The 18,187-nt window shown below is 44.5% G+C and overlaps 1 protein-coding gene across 1 annotated transcript in view; it reads left to right on the forward strand.

Annotated features, from left to right (window-relative positions):
- Positions 1-9,103, forward strand: part of T265_10209 (hypothetical protein) — a gene marked incomplete at both ends in the record, with an annotated part of 71,239 nt that extends 62,136 nt beyond the window's left edge. Inside the window, 3 exons of the mRNA XM_009176514.1 lie at positions 101-227; positions 6,599-6,805; positions 8,529-9,103. Of these exons, the coding sequence (XP_009174778.1) occupies positions 101-227; positions 6,599-6,805; positions 8,529-8,891 (697 nt within the window). The remainder of the gene's footprint in view (positions 1-100; positions 228-6,598; positions 6,806-8,528) is intronic.
- Between the last annotated feature and the right edge of the window lie 9,084 nt (positions 9,104-18,187).

Here is an 18,187-nt window from a genome sequence, read left to right on the forward strand (position 1 = left end):
ACGAGACCCTTCTGGATTCTGCCAAACCATTATGTTATTGCCAGTGTAGTTGGTTTTTCGGTCCTCTCTTTCATTATCCTCGGTTTCTATTTCTAATCAGACGTACGGATCAGTCATACATCACTTGCCTCCCGGAATTAATTGATTGTGTGTTGTCGGATCCAGGATGGCTAGATCGTGCCCTCTCAGAGTCCCTCCGCCCACACGTACTGTCTTCCATAAAGCAGGTAAGAGACAACTTCGTTTTATCGTAATCACTGTCAACGATGATGACCATGTCGTTCTGTTTATACCATCTCAGTTGATAGTGTATCTAACTGGGAAGCAGCCGGAGTGCCAGCTACTATTTTGTGGAATTAATAAAATGGGTGCTTGTGGGTTAACGCGAGATCGGCTATACGGACACTCTTGTTCACAGGATGCTTTCATATAGTAATAGCTTCCAAACCAGGGCAACGTTTACAGTAAAGTTTCCGTCATTTAATTTTTCTAACCCATGTTTGGAAGTTGCGCGCAATTCGTTTCTATCCTTGCCTGGAAGACAACATTCAACAAACTATGTGTCTCCCTGGCTGCAGCTGTTTTCCCGTCCCATGCTGAAATGCATTTCCTAAAACAGACTTACTCTTGTGACTGTGAGATGCAGGTGATCATCCCTCTCACTTTGTAGTTGGGTTACCAATAACGTAATTTTCACTCTTCGATATTAACTACATGCAAGTAGGTCGAACGACATCAATTTCATCCGCGCCTGTGGTGATAGCACCTTTGCCATCATGGTATGGTGATTTGTCTGATGGCTCCTCCAAGAAACTGTTTGTCCGTTGCCGAAAATATCAATATTGTGTATCTCAGAGAAGCTTGAAAGAACTATCCTAAGACTGTGTACGCATACGTCAAGCCGCGGTCAGGTCAGCAAGATATCTACGAAATAAATGCTCATTTGCCAAGAAAGCTGGTTCGGCGGTCAACGAAACATCTTGCTTCCAAACCTTAGGAAATCAAATAACTGTTTGTCAATTTGAAGAAGAGTTCTAAGTAATACACTCTTTGGCGACATGTTAAGAGTACATTCATCTGATCGTCGTGATCAATTTTCAACACGTGAATGAGTCTGATAGAGATTGGAAACCAGAGTTTTCATTTGCTTGGTTTCACTATGGCTTTGTTTCTGACACCCAACCAAGTAATGTTTTGAGCTAACAAACACTGACTGCTGGCAATGTATCAAAATATTGTTAGCTTGGATGTGTTTATTGTTCATTGACGAGGTGGCTGGTGACGTGTTCGCTGAGGTTGGCAGCTAACTTGCTAACGTTTCGTCGCCAAACGAGGAAATGTCATCAGTGCGCGGGTGGGTGGTTACTTCTTCTTTACTCGCCTGCTTTTGTTCAACTTCTGAAGGGTCTTTGTTACCTCGACATGAGAGTGAGATAGCTTTCTCAATAGTTCATTTGTAATTTTCATTGTGGTCTGCCTTCCTTTGATGCGATTGGTTTCCCGATACCTATTATTGGTAGTTTTCCTTTTTTCGATTCACCCTTTTTCTATTCGCCTTGCGTTGTGGTCTGATCTTTTCGGGTTTGGTTGTTTGGTGGCACTGTCCGTGTCTATCCATTCTGATAACTGGTGTCCTTGCTTTGATGCTCTAAATTTGGTCGTTTGATTTATTTTTTGCTTTCGTGTTCCAACCAGACTGGTTTGTTCGCCTGAGTCGGGTTTTATGCGTCTTCTAAGAGTTTTTCCTCTGGTCTCGTACAGCGTTGGGCTCCTTGGTTCTGGTTTTCTCGTACCCTTAGTGGATCAATTTCAATATGTCAGTCGATGGCGTCTTCGATGGGGTTCATTGCTTCCATAAATTCATGTTGTTTCTTCGTTCTCGCTTGAGCAAGTATACGAACGCCGTTCCAGTCGAACTCGTGTACTTCCAGATCTTTGTGCAATGTGATGGGGGAAATTTGTTCGTATCTTTTAACAGCAAGTTTGTGTTCATGTATTCTGTAAATGTCATGGAATTCGACCGGGTAGAGGTTGCGTTGACCACATCTTCATACTCCGTCAGGTGTTAGAGCAACGCCGCATGCACAGACAACCCACAATCCTGGTATTTTTTACTTCAAGGGTGCTTTCGATTCTGTTGATCGATCGGTTTTGTTAACTACACTTGCTCAACAGGGTATGCCCCTATATTCACATACTTCCGGGCGGGTGAGAGTGTATGTTAAGCTCTCCAAAAGCTTCCCTGCGAAAAGCGGTATCAGACAAGGATGCCCATTCTCTCCATTCTTGTTCGACTTCGTGACTGATGAAATAATGAACACTAGATGGGAAGTTCCTCAAGACCGCGGTGTTTAGATCGTTGTTTGCAAGACCGTCATTCAACTGGAGTACTCAGGCGACGTCGTCCTCATCTCTGAAGAGGAGGATAAAGCACAAGTTTTGTTGAATAAAATGACCATCATTATGCCATCTTTTGTCATGCTCCTCGCACCTTCAAAGTGCGGACTCATGCTTCAGAACGTACCGTCTGCGAAGGTATCCCTTACAATTCAAGGAGAACCACTGGAGATTGTGGAAAACTTTACATACATCGGTAGTTGTATTAGCTCTGACGCATGTGTGTCTGATGAAGTCAGTGCAAGAATCTCAAAGGCTCGAATCATGTTTGCTAATTTGCGTCACTTGTGGCGTCAAAAAGGCATCTCACTGGATCTCAAGGGTCGTGCGTACCAAGCTACAGTAAGGGCTGTGTTGTTGTGTGGGTGCGACACATGGACTCTGCGGACAGGTGATATGAGGTGTCTTCGGGTTTTCGACTATCGATACCTCAGAAGCGTGGCTGGTTGTGGATGGCGTCAGCGTGTTAGTAACGAGGTGATTAGAAAACGGGTATTTGGTTGTGCTGAAGGTATTTCAATCCGAGAAAACATCCAGCATCACCGACTACGATGGCTTGGTCATGTGCTGCGCATGCCGAAACACTGTCTACCGAGACGATTGTTGTTCTCCGTGCCTCCTTCAGGATGGCACAAACCGTGAGGTGGACAGCACATAAAAGAGATCACCAAGAGTTTGAGTGTTGTTGGTGTTTTACGCCTTCCAGGTGGGGTCCCCATGACCCCGCATGTGATTTATTTCGTGCAATGCAATTCGTTCCAGCTTTTGTATTATTTCTGCAAGTCACCCAGTCAATGCCAAAGTGACGAAATCGTTCGCTTCAACGTTTTTTGTGCATATGGCTTAATCTGGTCTGATTTAATGAGCAACGCTTCGCGCACCATTAAAACTGAGGTTTGCGTTGCGCAATACGATTTGAAAGGATTGACCGGGTCCATCCGGTGGCCAGTCTCTAACAAATGTCTGGTTGCTAACGATGAATGATTGCGTTTCCATTTCCGACCCGACAATCTTCCTGACAACGTTTGGATTACATACTTCCGGATGTGCCTGCGGCACGTTTCGTTAAGTATTTCTGTACTGCCGATGTAAGCGTCTCTATCGCCGCAGTAAACTCACAGACAGCATAAACTCACGCTTGGGCGGAACAAATACTCTGTTGATCGGTGTGAGATATAGCTCGGTCGCAGTATAAGAACGTTTAACGCAGAACTGAGACTACGTCTTGTGTCGCTGTTAACATGGCCGCCTTTGAACTGAAGAAACAAGCACATACCTTTCTTGCTGGCTGGATGAGTCGGGGTCGTTTATGCTCAATAAAATGCCCTGGGTAACCGTTCTACATTAGGATTTTCTTCAGGAATTCTTCCTCTTGCACCATTTGATCCGAACTGCATAGTCGTCAGTCCACTGGCTGGAAAAAGGACGTTTTCGCTCCAAGTCAATATGACAGCAGCAAATGCGAGCAGAGTTTACTAACCGGATGGTTCTCCTGAAAATATCCCATCAGTAGGACACAACCATCACCTTCACCATCCGTTAAAGCCATTTTATACGTTTCTTTCGGAGAGCATCCTTGTCCCCAGATGCATATTTTTTCCTTGGCGTCCTAGAGTTAAACAGTTCAGAATCCGCACAAGACCGATTCCAAACATGTTACCGTCACACAACGACCTTCATATCACTGTTCTATGACCAATGGCTTTGGGTACGCATGAGAGCGTCAAGTTATTTCAGCTCATTTTCGTGGAAGACGTACTTGCTAGATAAATTGGTAAGTGTTTCCAGGCTGCAAAGTCTAACAAGCCTGCATCTACATTACCCGGTGCAACCAAGGGACGAAGCTAATTTGTTCCTTTCCGAGCAAACCTGATTCTTTGATTGAACGAACTCTGAAACTTATGGGAGCCCTTCTCAGCCGCCCGTGCTTTAGACCGAGCTGGATGTTCACAAATGGTGTATAATAAGCAAAATGATAGGGTCTATGGTTTTTTTTTATTTCAGACGTATTTTTATGTAGACTTATTTTATGTGGCCAAGCTCACCGCAGCTGTTCACCGCATATACCTTTCTTGCATTCTCATGTTAACGTCAACCATTTAGTCTGTTCCTATCAGAGTATTTGTATCAGGATAAGGACACCAACATTCCATTTATGTCCTAACTGCTTGAAAGGATTTGTTTAGGTTAGGTTGTATATCAGACCACTTCTCGGTGGTGTGTATCGGTATTCGTTTTCCGTTTTATTAGACGGATAATGCACAGACCTGGCGTACTTCATTCACGGGAAATCCCCAACGATAACCGTATCGTAATTCGATCCTGGAAAACTCAGCAAGCGATATCATTCGTTCCTACTTGTGTACAGCGGTTGTGAAACTAATCAGTCACCTAACCCTCCGGTTATCAACCCCGTACGCTCTAGTTCAAATACACCAGCCGTCCATTACTAGTCAACTAACACGATGAGGGGGTCAGCCAAATGACTTACTTCCTCAACACGCACTTTATAAGTCAAAGTGCACACGAAAATTCTCACGAGGCTGAACTTTTTGAGATCCGATAACATCGTTCTTATCGAATTCCAAGCATAATCAATTTGGGCTGATAACCGGATCGAGGAGGTCTATTAATAGCCTACAGGTCATGTGATTGATTCTAACACCGCATTTCGGATAATCTGCCAAGCACCTGTCTACCTATTAAGATTCATCTCATATCAAGGTCTGGTCGTGGCTGAGACAATCATGGTTCACTCACGCAACCTCGGTCTTTACACTCAGAAATCGTTCGAACGCGCACTGAGACGTGACTGCTGTCCACTCAGGCTCATCGACCCTAATGTAAACAGTTTTCGCCTACAGACTCAGCTTTATCCATATTTTTTACTTGTATTATTCTTTTAATTTTAAGATCCTTTTATCTAAATTGATCTAAAGAAAAAATTGCGACGTCATTTATGTTAGTCACTTTTACAGTGTGTCTATTCTAAGCTCATGACTGCGTACCTTCAAGATTTTATCTAAATTGATCTAAAGAAAAAATTGCGACGTCATTTATGTTAGTCACTTTTACAGTGTGTCTATTCTAAGCTCATGACTGCGTAACCTTCAAGATAGAGAATAAGTAACTATTCGGACAAACCAGCTGACCGTTTACGAGTGTGAGGTTCAGCTACCACGTAGCTGGGATAAGAATCGTACTTGATGTTACCACCTGTGTCTAAACACCAGTGTACGAAAACTTCTAGGACCGGAGGGAAAAACTTGAGCCATCTTGTTGAAGACTGTATGCTCTTCGCTTAGTGGTGTAGACTCATGCATATCAAACATCATCTTGTTCTTGGCATCGAATAACTTCAGTTGTGTTTGTTGCGCTGCGGACCGTTCTGCACTCTGCTCGATTTTGGCTGTCCAAAGCTCGAAAATTTCCGGTGTACCAGACTGTTAGGTACCGTTCTTGAATGCTTACTTTCCGCTGTTTTCGTGCCTAGCCTAGAACGGATGAACTATGGCCTGACCATAAAAGACGGTTGTTGGGCAGTCCATACAAATTAATCACGGATTCCTCGTGTTCTGATTCAAATCCGTAGCCACCTAACTTCATTGTTACTTTACTTGTAGGTAGGAGGAGTTCCTTGTAGAAATGGGTCGCCACATAATGTTTTCTAGTCAATCGTATACGGTGACCTATCTCATATGTGAGGTGACCACCCGTCTTTGTTCAATAGTCTGTAACTTACGAGTTACCAGTTTGTTTGAAGAATGCTAAACGGTCCACAGTGCCTTGCCTTCTACTATTTACTCCACTTGTACAGCTTGGTCATTGGTTTGTCATTTCCTCTTTCGCTCACTCTTAAATTCTCATTTACATCCCTGCAATGCTTTGCCTACGACAGCCGTGCTATTCTGGTTTCGCATCACCATGTTTGGCTTGCCTGTCAAATGAACGAAATGTCTATTTTCCCCTACGGCATGCAACTACAGCAGGTATGGATTTAATACCTGGGGTGATCTGTGGTAGTTGAGCTGTCTCACTGGAAAACGATAGGCCCATCACACCGATCCCTAGGTACGCCGTGGTTTTGTCACACTTTCGAAGTGACCGTTTTCACTTCTCAAGACCATCGGAAATAATGCCGACGAGCATTTGTTATTACGGTAACTTGATGGTTCTTTTATATCCTTTTCTTAACGTTCAGACGCTGAATCGATTCCCTTTGATTGAACTGACCATGTGGTTGGTTGGTCCAGACCCATCAAATTCTCGTACTCAACGGTTGTGTCGTGAGGTTCTCCTGGACAATGAAGGAAAATCAACTCACACGCTAGGCGTGTTCGCTGAAACTGACTACGTGCTTCGCGTGAGACTAACACGTATAAACCCAGTTGGGCGTGGAAGGCATCTGGTGAGTATGATGTCTGTTGGGTTCACTTTCGTTTTGCACTTGAGTTTGGCTGCTAATTGGCCGACAGTGATTCGTTTCATCTAGGAATCCATCTATTCCGGATCAGAGGACTTTCCTACACCTGCTAATACACATTCTTTTGGGCCTTGTGAGGCTGCTGAGCGGTCATTCTCAAGGAGGACTTGAAACAACCTTGGTCATTATTTGGGCTGCTTTTCGGGGGAAAAGAGGCTTCTCTGAGTGCTTACCCTTGATGGATATACATGCGCAGGTCAATCATGCGTCTTCATAGTCCACCTATGCCGCAGGTAAAACAGCGCGGCACGAAGACTGGGACGTTAGAATTGTTGTACCGAATCTGGCAAAGACGATGATGCTGTTTTTTTCACTTCTACGGGTGCGACGCGTAGTCTATCTCCGTCAACTCAATAGTGTAACATGGGAATCAAAATAATCTCAGTCGCTTTTTAGTCTCTGCATCATCGGAAGAACCCAAATCGCATTTCGAACCACTTTGAGTGAAACGCCAGAGGGACTTTCCACAGTATTCCGTGATACCTTCTGTTTGTTTAAATTCTTCTGATTGTATCGTTTCTGTGAAATGGAAGAATAAAACCAAAATTGTCTTCGGAATAGTTTGGGAAACAATTATTTTCTTAATAGGGAGACAATAGGCCACTGAAACAGGTATATTCTAGTGGAAAAGTGTACCAGCTAATCAAAACGACGTATTTCCGCACCAGTCTGAATCGTTGAGAATCGTTTAAGAGTGCTGATCTAGAACTTTGGTTCTACATTTCTGCACCTCCGTTGCGTAGACAGTGCATTGAACCGATTCGAGAAAATCGATAAAAAAGAAAAAGGAGTTTTTGTTAAAAGACTTAGGCGTATTTCCTTTGGATTTATTTTGCTTTCGGTTAGGCTAACCTTAGAGTGACACATGTAGATGTCTGTTATACGAGGCTTGGTGCCATTCTGTGACGAAATCCACTCGAGGGGTTGGATCACAGAAGTGAATCGTAGTTGTACACCGAATTACTCCCCATCTTGTCACTAATTGTCACACAAACTCCATGGTAAAGAAAATTCTCCAAATTGAGGTTTCGGGATCATGACAACCGTTTCCGAATAACTATCTCATTGCAATGAAAGTACAACGAACTACTGTTAACAGAATCATAACCTCCTTCAGTCGACCTAATCCGATCACTAAAGGATGAATTGTGACCTGTTCATTTCGCAAAGTTGTGGTAGTTACAATGCTTAAGGTTCTTTGTAGTATCATGTTCGGTTGATGTTGTAACAGGTAACTTGTGTCTCACGACCGAGTTCCCACGACCAACTGAGTTGTGAGCGTGCACTTTAGGTAGGGTCGAGCTTCTGATGCACACAGCTTTCGCTTGACACTACAGTTCAGTCATCTAAGCATTTCCCAGAGTTAGGGTCAAACGAGATGCGGATGTTGACGTTTGTGACCTAAGATATAGTCTGTTCGGTGGAATGTGTCTGGATAAGATGAAAACGAAGCGAGCAGTTGGTATTTGGCCTCTGTTGTGTTCCATTAGTTTGAACACAAACGATATAGAAGTACCCATTTCAAACGATAGTTCCCACCTTTATGCATCCATGAATTTTTTCTTACTTCGCCTCCTGGTTACTCGTCATCACTGTGCTCAAAAGCTGTCAGTCACCCTTAAACCTCTTCTGCTTTCATCAATTTCAGTTGGCAAGTTCATCATCCCTAGTCAAAGCCAAGACAGAGGGCTGGGTGGTTGTTCTGGGAGATCCAGAGGTCAGTCGTTCGCAAGGTGGTTACCTCATGGCATTAAAGCGTGTTTCACCCAATCCGGTCAGAGGAAAAGGTTCATCCAGTCAAATTCCCCATTCCAGTTGGACAACGAATCTTGCGTTTCGTTTTCCAGCCCTACGTTCCAAGTCATATTCTGGATTCCAGTCGTCAGAACGACGCATGCTTACGTTGTTCCTGATGTCTACATCATATCTGGGCCTAGATCAGCAAGTATTTCTTTCACTGGACATTATTTGTCGGGAGGATGAAAATGACGATGGATATTCGAATCACTAGTCTGTGTTTGCTGCCCATAACTTAGTTACTTTCTCACCCTCCCTCCCCAAACAGCCAACTATTTTTACACTTTTTCTTTGGGATTATTGGGTCTTTCCTTGGACGTGCCTATGGCTTATGCATTTTTGCGATAAGAGATCACACTAACACCCTATGCCAAAGCTTTCTCAATGACTTTTCTCATGTTGGCACTTGTTATGCGGTTAGGTTCGTGGGACAACATTTTAAGCATTCTGTCCTTTATCAACACTGTAGAACTCTGGACGTTCGTGGCGGATATGGTGACTTTCTGCTCATAGCAGATCCAAGAGGGGGTATTTTAAAAGCTTGTGCTTCTAGGGGAGTGTGTCATATTGACTTATGACCATGTTCATTTCAATTATGAACAATTGAAATACCACTGGTAATGTCGTAACATATTTGAATAGAGTTTAACACTAGAGCGGCGAGTTGAAAATCCTCCTCACCTTTGTGACAAGCCTGCCCCTCAGCACTGTCAGGGCGCGCCCAGATAGAAGAAAAAGCACATGTGCACAGAGTGACGCATCCCCAAGGTCACCATCGGTTCGACACGTCCAGAAAGTAGGTGAGTCGTCGGCTCCCACCAAACACGGCCCAGCAACACACGACCAGCGTAGTGGGCCTGAAAACGTTCACGACCGAAGCACCACCATTGGCTGTACGGAGCGAACAAGTGAACGACCATATTTGGCCGTTTAGTCATCCTATATCTTTACGCAGAGGCTCTGTACGTTTTGTCCTGGTGATACAGCCGTGTCCCCAGTTCTCTGTCTTCTCCCTATCGCGTAGTCCGGCAGGCGTAACCAATAGCTCGGCCACCGCACAATACAACAAGCACAAAACAAACTGCGTAGTGAAAAACGTTAAAAAAAACTCTCAAGTGAATGAAGTTGCACTTCGTGGACTCCTATTTTTACCAGGAGTGAATAATCACGTTCGTATTTACCCCACGTTTCACGCATTTCTGAATGGGGTGGTTACTGATGTAAACAAATGTTGCCAAAAACAATACAAAACCCCTATGGATTCCCATTATCCACCGAATTTTTGTTGATGACTATAATCTGACGGTCTGTAGTCCTGTGCCTTGTGGATTTTCATTGCTTTGTCCTCCATGTTACCTCACATATTTTCTAAAAACTGAACTCGAAACGTATATTCTACGTGCTTAAATGAATCAACAAGCCTTAGTATTAGTCTGTTTTAGAGATCACCAAACAAAGGTGTGTCGAATCATTTCGAGCCACTCTGTTTCAGGATAGTGCGGCGTTTTCTCACTAACCGATTCCTTGTAAATACACTCCTGTTCTCATTAACTTCTCTATAAACGAGCTTCCTCTATTGTATCCACAACTTAACGTATACTACATGACGATAGTGACTATAAAACGAAATTATGAAAAATGAGTGGACTGAAACGTTAGCATCCAGAACATTTTCGAGTAGACTGGTAACAACCATATTTGCGAATGTTGGAAAGGATGATCGAAATGCCTGGTTGCCAAAACGTTCGGTGTGGGCTAGCACCTGTTTGTTGTCACACACATCTTTGATGAGTTTTGGAGAACACCTAAAACGGAGCCGGTCTCTGAACTTCGAGGCTGGTTCAAGTTGTCTTCTGTCTGGTAGACTAAATGGCGAGAAAAAGGTTTTGCGCCTCTAGGTAATATTACAGCAGTATTTGAGTTTAATCAGAGAATAGACTGAATGGCTATGTGTATGGATTGTTTGGAAACTTCCTTGTGTAAGTAGGATCGTTGAGTGAGCATGTTTACGGAAATGTTGCTATAATTTTTGAACCTCCGATGTCTCAGGTCTCGCCAAGTTTTCTACTGTACTATAATGTACCATATTATATTGTATTACGCTACACTATATCGGCTATACTATATATACTATACTATATTATATACGCTATATTCAGCGACTCTGTGACATAACTGCAAACAAATTTCCAGTTTCAAATACTGTTATTTGTCAGGGCGGAACCTATGATATAATCCGTGAAATATGAACCCCTGGTCAATCTAATGTTGGGTCGTTCTGTACGCCCAATGAAAGTAAAAGACGACATCCGTTTGTATGCCTTCAGCAGATCCTATTGTGGTAAGCTGGCTTATGGGAATTCGAATCGTGATGAATACACTACAGGAACGAGACATGAATGCGTTGTACGCATTGGATACGGAATTCGGGGCTGTTAGCCGGTTGGTTGACTCAGTACTCAGCACTAGTGCGTTGCTTCAAGGTCATCCACGCTGCTCACCATTACAAAGAAATGGCAATTTCTGCGTTGGGATTGATTAGAGTTTTGGCGCTCGTGCATGAAATACTGCCCTTATCAGCTAATCTAATCGTCGCTATCTGTTCTACAGATCATTGAGTGACAGTTGCAAAAATGAAGCCTAATTCGACTTCCTGTCTGTGGTAGTCAACCAAAATATTCTTCCTCCTTTTATGAGTGGTTGAATGGTCAGGTTTGAGACAATATCTGTAAAAAAACATCCTCTTTTCCTAAAGCATTCATGCCATATGAAGAAACTATCCATGCATAAACCCTCGAAATCGGAGACTTCGGAAGTGATTTATATCTCCGAACTCGAAAAGCGAACTGCTTTTTGAGAAGTACTTTATCCACACTCCCCCTCTGAACAAAAGTCACTACATTCACCTATCCGACACACAACAAGGCCTCTGTCCGTCCCCAAGTGTCACTTATCCCAAGTTCAGCAGCAACTGATCGAATGAACACAAACCAAACGTTTCTGTGCGTTCTCACATGTGAAGTCCCGACCTAAAGCTGCCACCTTGATGTGGTGGTCGGGCTTGAGTGCTGCAATGATCCCGCCGGCTACACTGGCTGGAACTTCGTTCCACAAGGTGCAACCATGCCAGGAAAGCCAAAGGAGAGCAGCGAGACCCCGTACTACGAGTAATCGTTGTACGAGGCGGCCTGGGGGTAAAGTCGTACTGTCCTCTGCGACAGGAGTGTGAAGGCAGTAAGGTATTTTCCCCAGTCGACCAGCATGTCCATATTTATGGAAGCAGCGATGCTGCCTTCCCCCGAGGAAGGACGGGTTAGAAAAGGTCGGCCCCAAAAACCGCACACTCCGATCGCCCAACGGTTGACCGTGACCGCCGGCGCATTATCCGATACGGTCGAAATACTTTTAAAACCAAAGAGCCCGGTGCTGCTCAAAAGGCACCTGCTGTGCGCAGCCGCATCAGGAATGAGACAGTAATGCCTTATTCCCTGCGCCCTCGGGTTAGGCCAACCCCCTGCAGCCGAGCAGGTCAGACTATTGAGTCATCGGCTCCGGGCAGGGTCCCCAAAGAAAACCCTACATTCTCCCACTGCCTCGTGGGTCAGACTTTTGAGTCAGAGGCTAGGGTCAGGGTCCCCGAACAAAACCCTACGTCATCCCACTGCCTTGTGGGTCAGACTTTTGAGTCGAAGGCTCAAGGTGGGGTACCTCAACCAAACCCCCTTCCTCGGCCTGGGCAACCGGGAAGTATCATTTGCCCGCGCAGTTCAGCGTCCACCGATGTCCCTCCCCAACCCCTTCCCACTGCACAAGCAAACGTCGCTGGGCCATTTGACTGTCAGTCATCTGACCGAAGGGCCTTATGCTCCACGCTGCCTACAAACCTTAAACAAAATAACACCTTTCTAAATCCACGAGATCCTTTCTATATAGGAGCTTTTAACGTCCGTACTCTATGTCAAATTGGCAAACAGGCAATGCTTGCTGAAACCTTGTACTCCCTTAAAATTGATGTATGCTGTGTCTCCGAAACACGCATACAAGACCCGAGCGTGGTTCTGCATCTCAGAACGCCAAGGATGAACTCAGCTCTTTCACATTTCTCCCTCCGTGTGTCTGGTGACCCAGAAGCGATGACTCGTGGAATATATGGCGTGGGAGTTGCACTCAGCCCCAGAGCTGAACGCGCTTTGCTGGATTGGATCCCAGTGAACAGTCGTCTCTGCGCCGTCCGGTTATCCAGTTCAATCAAGCTCAATGCCTCGCGGCATAAAAAGCGGTGCCTGTTTGTCGTGTCGGCTTATGCCCCAACGGACTGCAGTTCTGATGCGGAGAAGGATACTTTCTATCGAGAGCTATCCGGACTCATTCGTCAGGCAAAGAGCACTGACATTGTGATCCTTGCAGGCGTTTTAAATGCTCACGTAGGTCGACTGAGCTCCTCGGAATCACATTTGGGTGGTCGATTCGGAGTCGATGCTGGCCGCACAGACAACCGAGGTCGACTCCTTCAGTTGTGTGCTGATCACGAACTGTTTCTCGCAAGTACGAACATTCAACACACTTTCGCACCGCGTAACCTGGCGGCCCCCAACTACAAATTAACCGTGGACCCAATTGGACGACGTGGCCATCAGTCACCGGTGGAGGGCCACAATTCAAGACTGCCGTTCCTTCTGGGGCACACCACAAGATTACGATCACGCCATGGTGCGCGCACGCCTCCCAGTTCGTTTCCATTCAGGCCCTCGCAAGTCTGCAAGAAGCATGCCAATCTGTAGTGGATAACGCTAGCAAATACCAGTTCAAAGTAGTTAAATCAGGAGAGTAAAAATAGGTGAGATGATACAACTCACAGTTCGTTGGTACAGTTAGGTATTAAAACCACAATAAATCCAAATCGATCTCCTTCCTGGGATCTTCCTTAATATGTTCCTAGATACTTTCCATCCCGTCGTAGTCTGAAAGGTGGATCACAGCTCGTTAATTCACTGACGGCGTAACTCGACACAACAAGAAGGGAACACGCCTTTCACGAGGTACAGAATTTGTATTGTGTGTATGCATCCATATTTCTTTGCTTTCATTTAAACAAAAGTTATTCGGTATGAAGAGAAGCGGAATAAGCTGAGATTTAGTGAGAGATAGAAAGTGGCACAATTTGAGTAATGATAAGTTACAAAGAAAGTACTAATGTACAATGGTCAAAAGGACCACCATAGAACTCCCCCCCCCACTAGAGCGTTGCATAAACTAAATGAACGCTCGACAAGGAACGCTACTAAGATATGTAACTGTGCAGCTTCGTTGGCCAAGTCACATTTCTACCAGAACGAGTATGAACAACCGGCTACCCGAACTTGTGGCATCTCGCCCAGTATGTCTTTGTGTAGTTCTTGCTTCATGGCCGGCAACCATGTTGGGCATGATTTCAATAAGTTCAAGAGTCTCGCCGGTGGTGCGTGCGATTGTGGCGACTCAAACGTCATGCTCCCATCCGGGTAAGTATATAAGAATCATTCATACAGGAATAAGTATTCATGTGGGTTTATGAAGAATGCTACGCGTATAGTTTTGAAAAATTCATGTCAGGGCATCAGCCACATAGTAGCCATGGTTGACTCCGATCGATGTGCCACCTGGGCCGGAGTGGGTACTGAGTTGGCACGGGTTCCGTCTCACAAAAGAAGCCAACTCGACAATAGTTGATGCGCAATCATTCATAGTGGTTTTCTGACACCGTACATAGATCTTGTAGAAATCGCTCTTATCGCATCTCCATGATCCAAAACAGGCAGTTTGGAATTTGAGTACCGATTAAGAGAGTGGACAAATTTGCTTACCTGGCAGCTGTATCAGTCTTGGTGGTCTCGCAAAAGGTGATATTTCCACCCGGATCGGAAAAGCCAGAACAGCTTTTGGTAACCTTTGTCACCTGTGGCGTGGGCGTGGCATCAATTTGTCCATCAAAAGTCGAGCTTACAATGCTGCGGTGCGTTCCATATTAGTACACGGATCGGAAACCTGGCCGCTACACGCTGATGATATTTGACCATCGATATTTTCGGAATATTGCCCGAGTCCAGTGGGGCCACCGGATCAGTAATGCTGAAGTATGTCGAATGTTATTCTGAAGAAATAACTCTCCCACGGTAGGTGAGCAGACCACCACATAGGTTGTGCTTGCTTGGTCACATGCTTCGTATCCCAGTCGAATGCCTTCCTCAAAGGTGGAAACGAGCCAGAGGATGTCAAACAGTGACTTGGAGGGAAGCATAAAAGCCACTACCAGCAAACTCAGCCGCACTGGTCACTGTCGTCTTCCTGGATGGGAATCCCGAGACGGACCACATCAATGGTTAGAGACATTGTCAAACATGGACCAGTCGCGCCCTCAACGGCGTTCGTGCATCCAAGCTATTGCCTTCAATGCATAGCTCCTTTTCCACCCCCCCCCCACTTTACACCCGACTGACAGTGCTGGATTTATGCATCAATTTACCAGCTCGCGCGTGCAATGCGCAGCTATCTACCCCCCCCCCAATCATCGGTGAACGAAACTGCGGCAGCTACAACCACTGTACGACGAGTACGCGGTTCTTACAGCTGACAATGATGATGATCACATGTGAAGTAGAACCTTTAAGGTAATTCCCACTGGATAGTATCATTTTCCATCCAGTTTTTTGGCAACTAATACAAATCTACTATTTTCACCAGCAAACCCCATAAGTATGAAGAAATCGCACGAGTTCTAAACTTATTTGGCCTGGAAACTTGTTATCCGATGAGGTCTCAAACCAACTATTAATGGAGTCACAAGAAAGTATAAATGTAGCCGTTTTCGCAATTCACCAGCTCGTAGCCTAAGATCATCTAGAGATTCGGGGTTTGTTTCTTCAATGCCTTATAAGATGCCGTAAATACTAGACGTAACACACTACTCATAAGGTGGCTTAAATCTCTTCGGCAGCCAGCGACCGGACTCGCCCTTCAGGTAGGTGCTATCCCCTTATGTTCTACTTGAACCCAACTTGCACGAAATTCGATAAATGCACTCATTTGTATGCCAATTGGGTTCGCACTGGAGTACATCATAAATGAGAGATTCAGTTGGGATTCAAGTAGGTTTCCCATGAAAGCCGAATTGGTATGTAAACGAGTGTAGTTGTCGAATGCCGTAGATATCTTTTACTTCCCCCACACCTTCTACTGATTTCGGGTTTCAAAAACTGAACGGCAGAGGCAGCTGAATATTTACTACTTCTGGAGGGAGTAAGGAAAGTCTTGCGCTAATAGCACAATAGCTCCCCTTCGTTCCCTTGTGTTTGTCCGCCCCAGATAGGGTCGTCTTATGACAAAAATTTACTACCAATGATGCTGTAAGGGCACTGGCACGGGTGGCTTCAACACCTGTTTTGTTTCAAACAGGTCCACGATCATGAGAATACCGTTCGTTTTTTCAACCAGTAGGATAAAAGGGAGATAAATTGGCACCAATGGGTCACCACGCATCAACCCGATTCAGCAAGTCAAGTCGAGTTTTTGGCCTTGTTCCTCTAGTCTAGAGCCACTTATGTGAAAATTCTCCTTGAGTGCCATTCATTACTTCATCGATCTGTTTTTGGTTAGTGAGTGCTATGACAATTCGGTTACATGTTGGAGAGAGCAAGTGGATATTGGTTTTATACTCTTGACTCAAGACTGTCTAAAATTCACAAGGCCGTCGCCTCCAGAAGGGCAGCAGTGAATTGCACGTGTTCACCGCCAGTATCCTAAGGCAGCCCACTGTTACGTACATACTTTAAAAGTTGTGGGGTTTTTGCTTAGAAATTTAACTAGGTTCTTGTCGAAGTAAGAAAATATTTTTTTGTTAGTTTTGATACCAAATAGAGGCATACGAGTGTTCTTAAGAGAAACGCTCTAGAGGGAACAAGTCAATTGATCTACTCGTGGGTGCAACATTGCAAGAACGGAGACAATTCTCTTCAAACGAGATAGCTGAAGTCTTCAGATGCGTTCAGATCTCCGTTACTTTGTTTGTGATTCAGTTATTTACTCACAAGAATGAAGCTTGGTCATGGGATATCCAGTATTTCTGGCCTTGTCCCACACGTATATACAGGACTTTGAACGAAAAGCATCATCCCGGTTACATTTTAAACCGGAGGTATTTCGTTCATTACTTAGATGACGCATTCGTTGTGAGCTATCGAAATCAAATCAGCGAGGTTTACCAATACCTTAACACCATTAATCCCCCCAAATTAAGTTCAACAGGGGACTAGAACCTATACCAGGTGCACTACCTTTTCTAGACTGCAAGCGACACAAGAATGTTAGGTAATTAAAAACTATTGTTTATCAGAAACCAGCAAGGCGTCTTAAACTTTTTGTCGTCCAAACACAGAGCAGTACAGTTGCATCAATGTAGGTTAGGACGTTATGCACAGAAAAAGCCGACCGAAACAAGAGAATAAAATGAGGTTTTTAAAAATGACTTCAGGAAAGTGGATACCCAGTGAACTTAATCAAACGGTAACTAAGGTGGGTAGTGCCTCAGCAGCACGACCTAACAATGGACGGGTCGGGACGACAGTCATCTCATACAAAACAGAGACAACTGAAACCATCAACGGGTGATTAATACGGCTAAAACTGGTGTATTCCAGAAAGGTAAAACGTTACCCTCAGTATTAGTGCAGTTGATGAGACTACCAAGGTTTACATAGTACAACAGACAGGTAGCCAAACACCAGTACCAGCGAGCGGAGGCTGCACATAAGTTAACTATTAAGAAATACGCATGAACATCACATGATAGGCACAGGCTCCAGAATGATAAGACATTCACTGGACATAAAGTAGATTCGGAAAATGCAGTCTCAAGGTGAGGACGAAGATTCTCACCACAGCGACTGCAGGCTCAAGAAGTTGAAATCGGCCAGCGACCGTGCGGAAACGGTTGTAGATTAGTAAGTAACAAATGGCAGTTATCGGGGAAACGGTCTGGGTAAGAACCCAAGCACAGTAAGATCAACTTACTATCCTAACCTTTCTGTCTTCGCACTCACTGACCAGAAACAGAAGGACCAAATTTGCGAAAGGTATTGGAGGGCGAGAGCTAATTTATAGTGGTTTACTTCAACCCATCCATCTCAAGTATTTATCATCCATACTAGGCTTCAGGAAGCTATGATTAAAGTTTAACATTGATTCTGCCGGTTTAAACAGACTCCAGTGAGTGGCCCTCCGCCTTTCTCAAGATCCGTCGAAATGATAACTTATCTGCCTAGTTTGAAGAATCATGTCAAAAGCGAAACGTTGCCCAGTAACAAATCCATCGACGGTTTTTCAGCCCATTCTAAAGGAGGAAGACTGTCTACTTGAAAGTGATGTGAACGTAAATTTTACAAATCCCACAACCACTTAAAACAAAAGTTGTGGGTTCTCAAAAGTTGATAAAGAAAACACCTTTTCCGAGGAAATTGCAGTTTACTGAGGGGAAAC

The sequence above is a fragment of the Opisthorchis viverrini genome, assembly GCF_000715545.1.
Source record: "Opisthorchis viverrini unplaced genomic scaffold opera_v5_342, whole genome shotgun sequence".
Lineage (NCBI taxonomy): Eukaryota > Metazoa > Platyhelminthes > Trematoda > Opisthorchiida > Opisthorchiidae > Opisthorchis > Opisthorchis viverrini.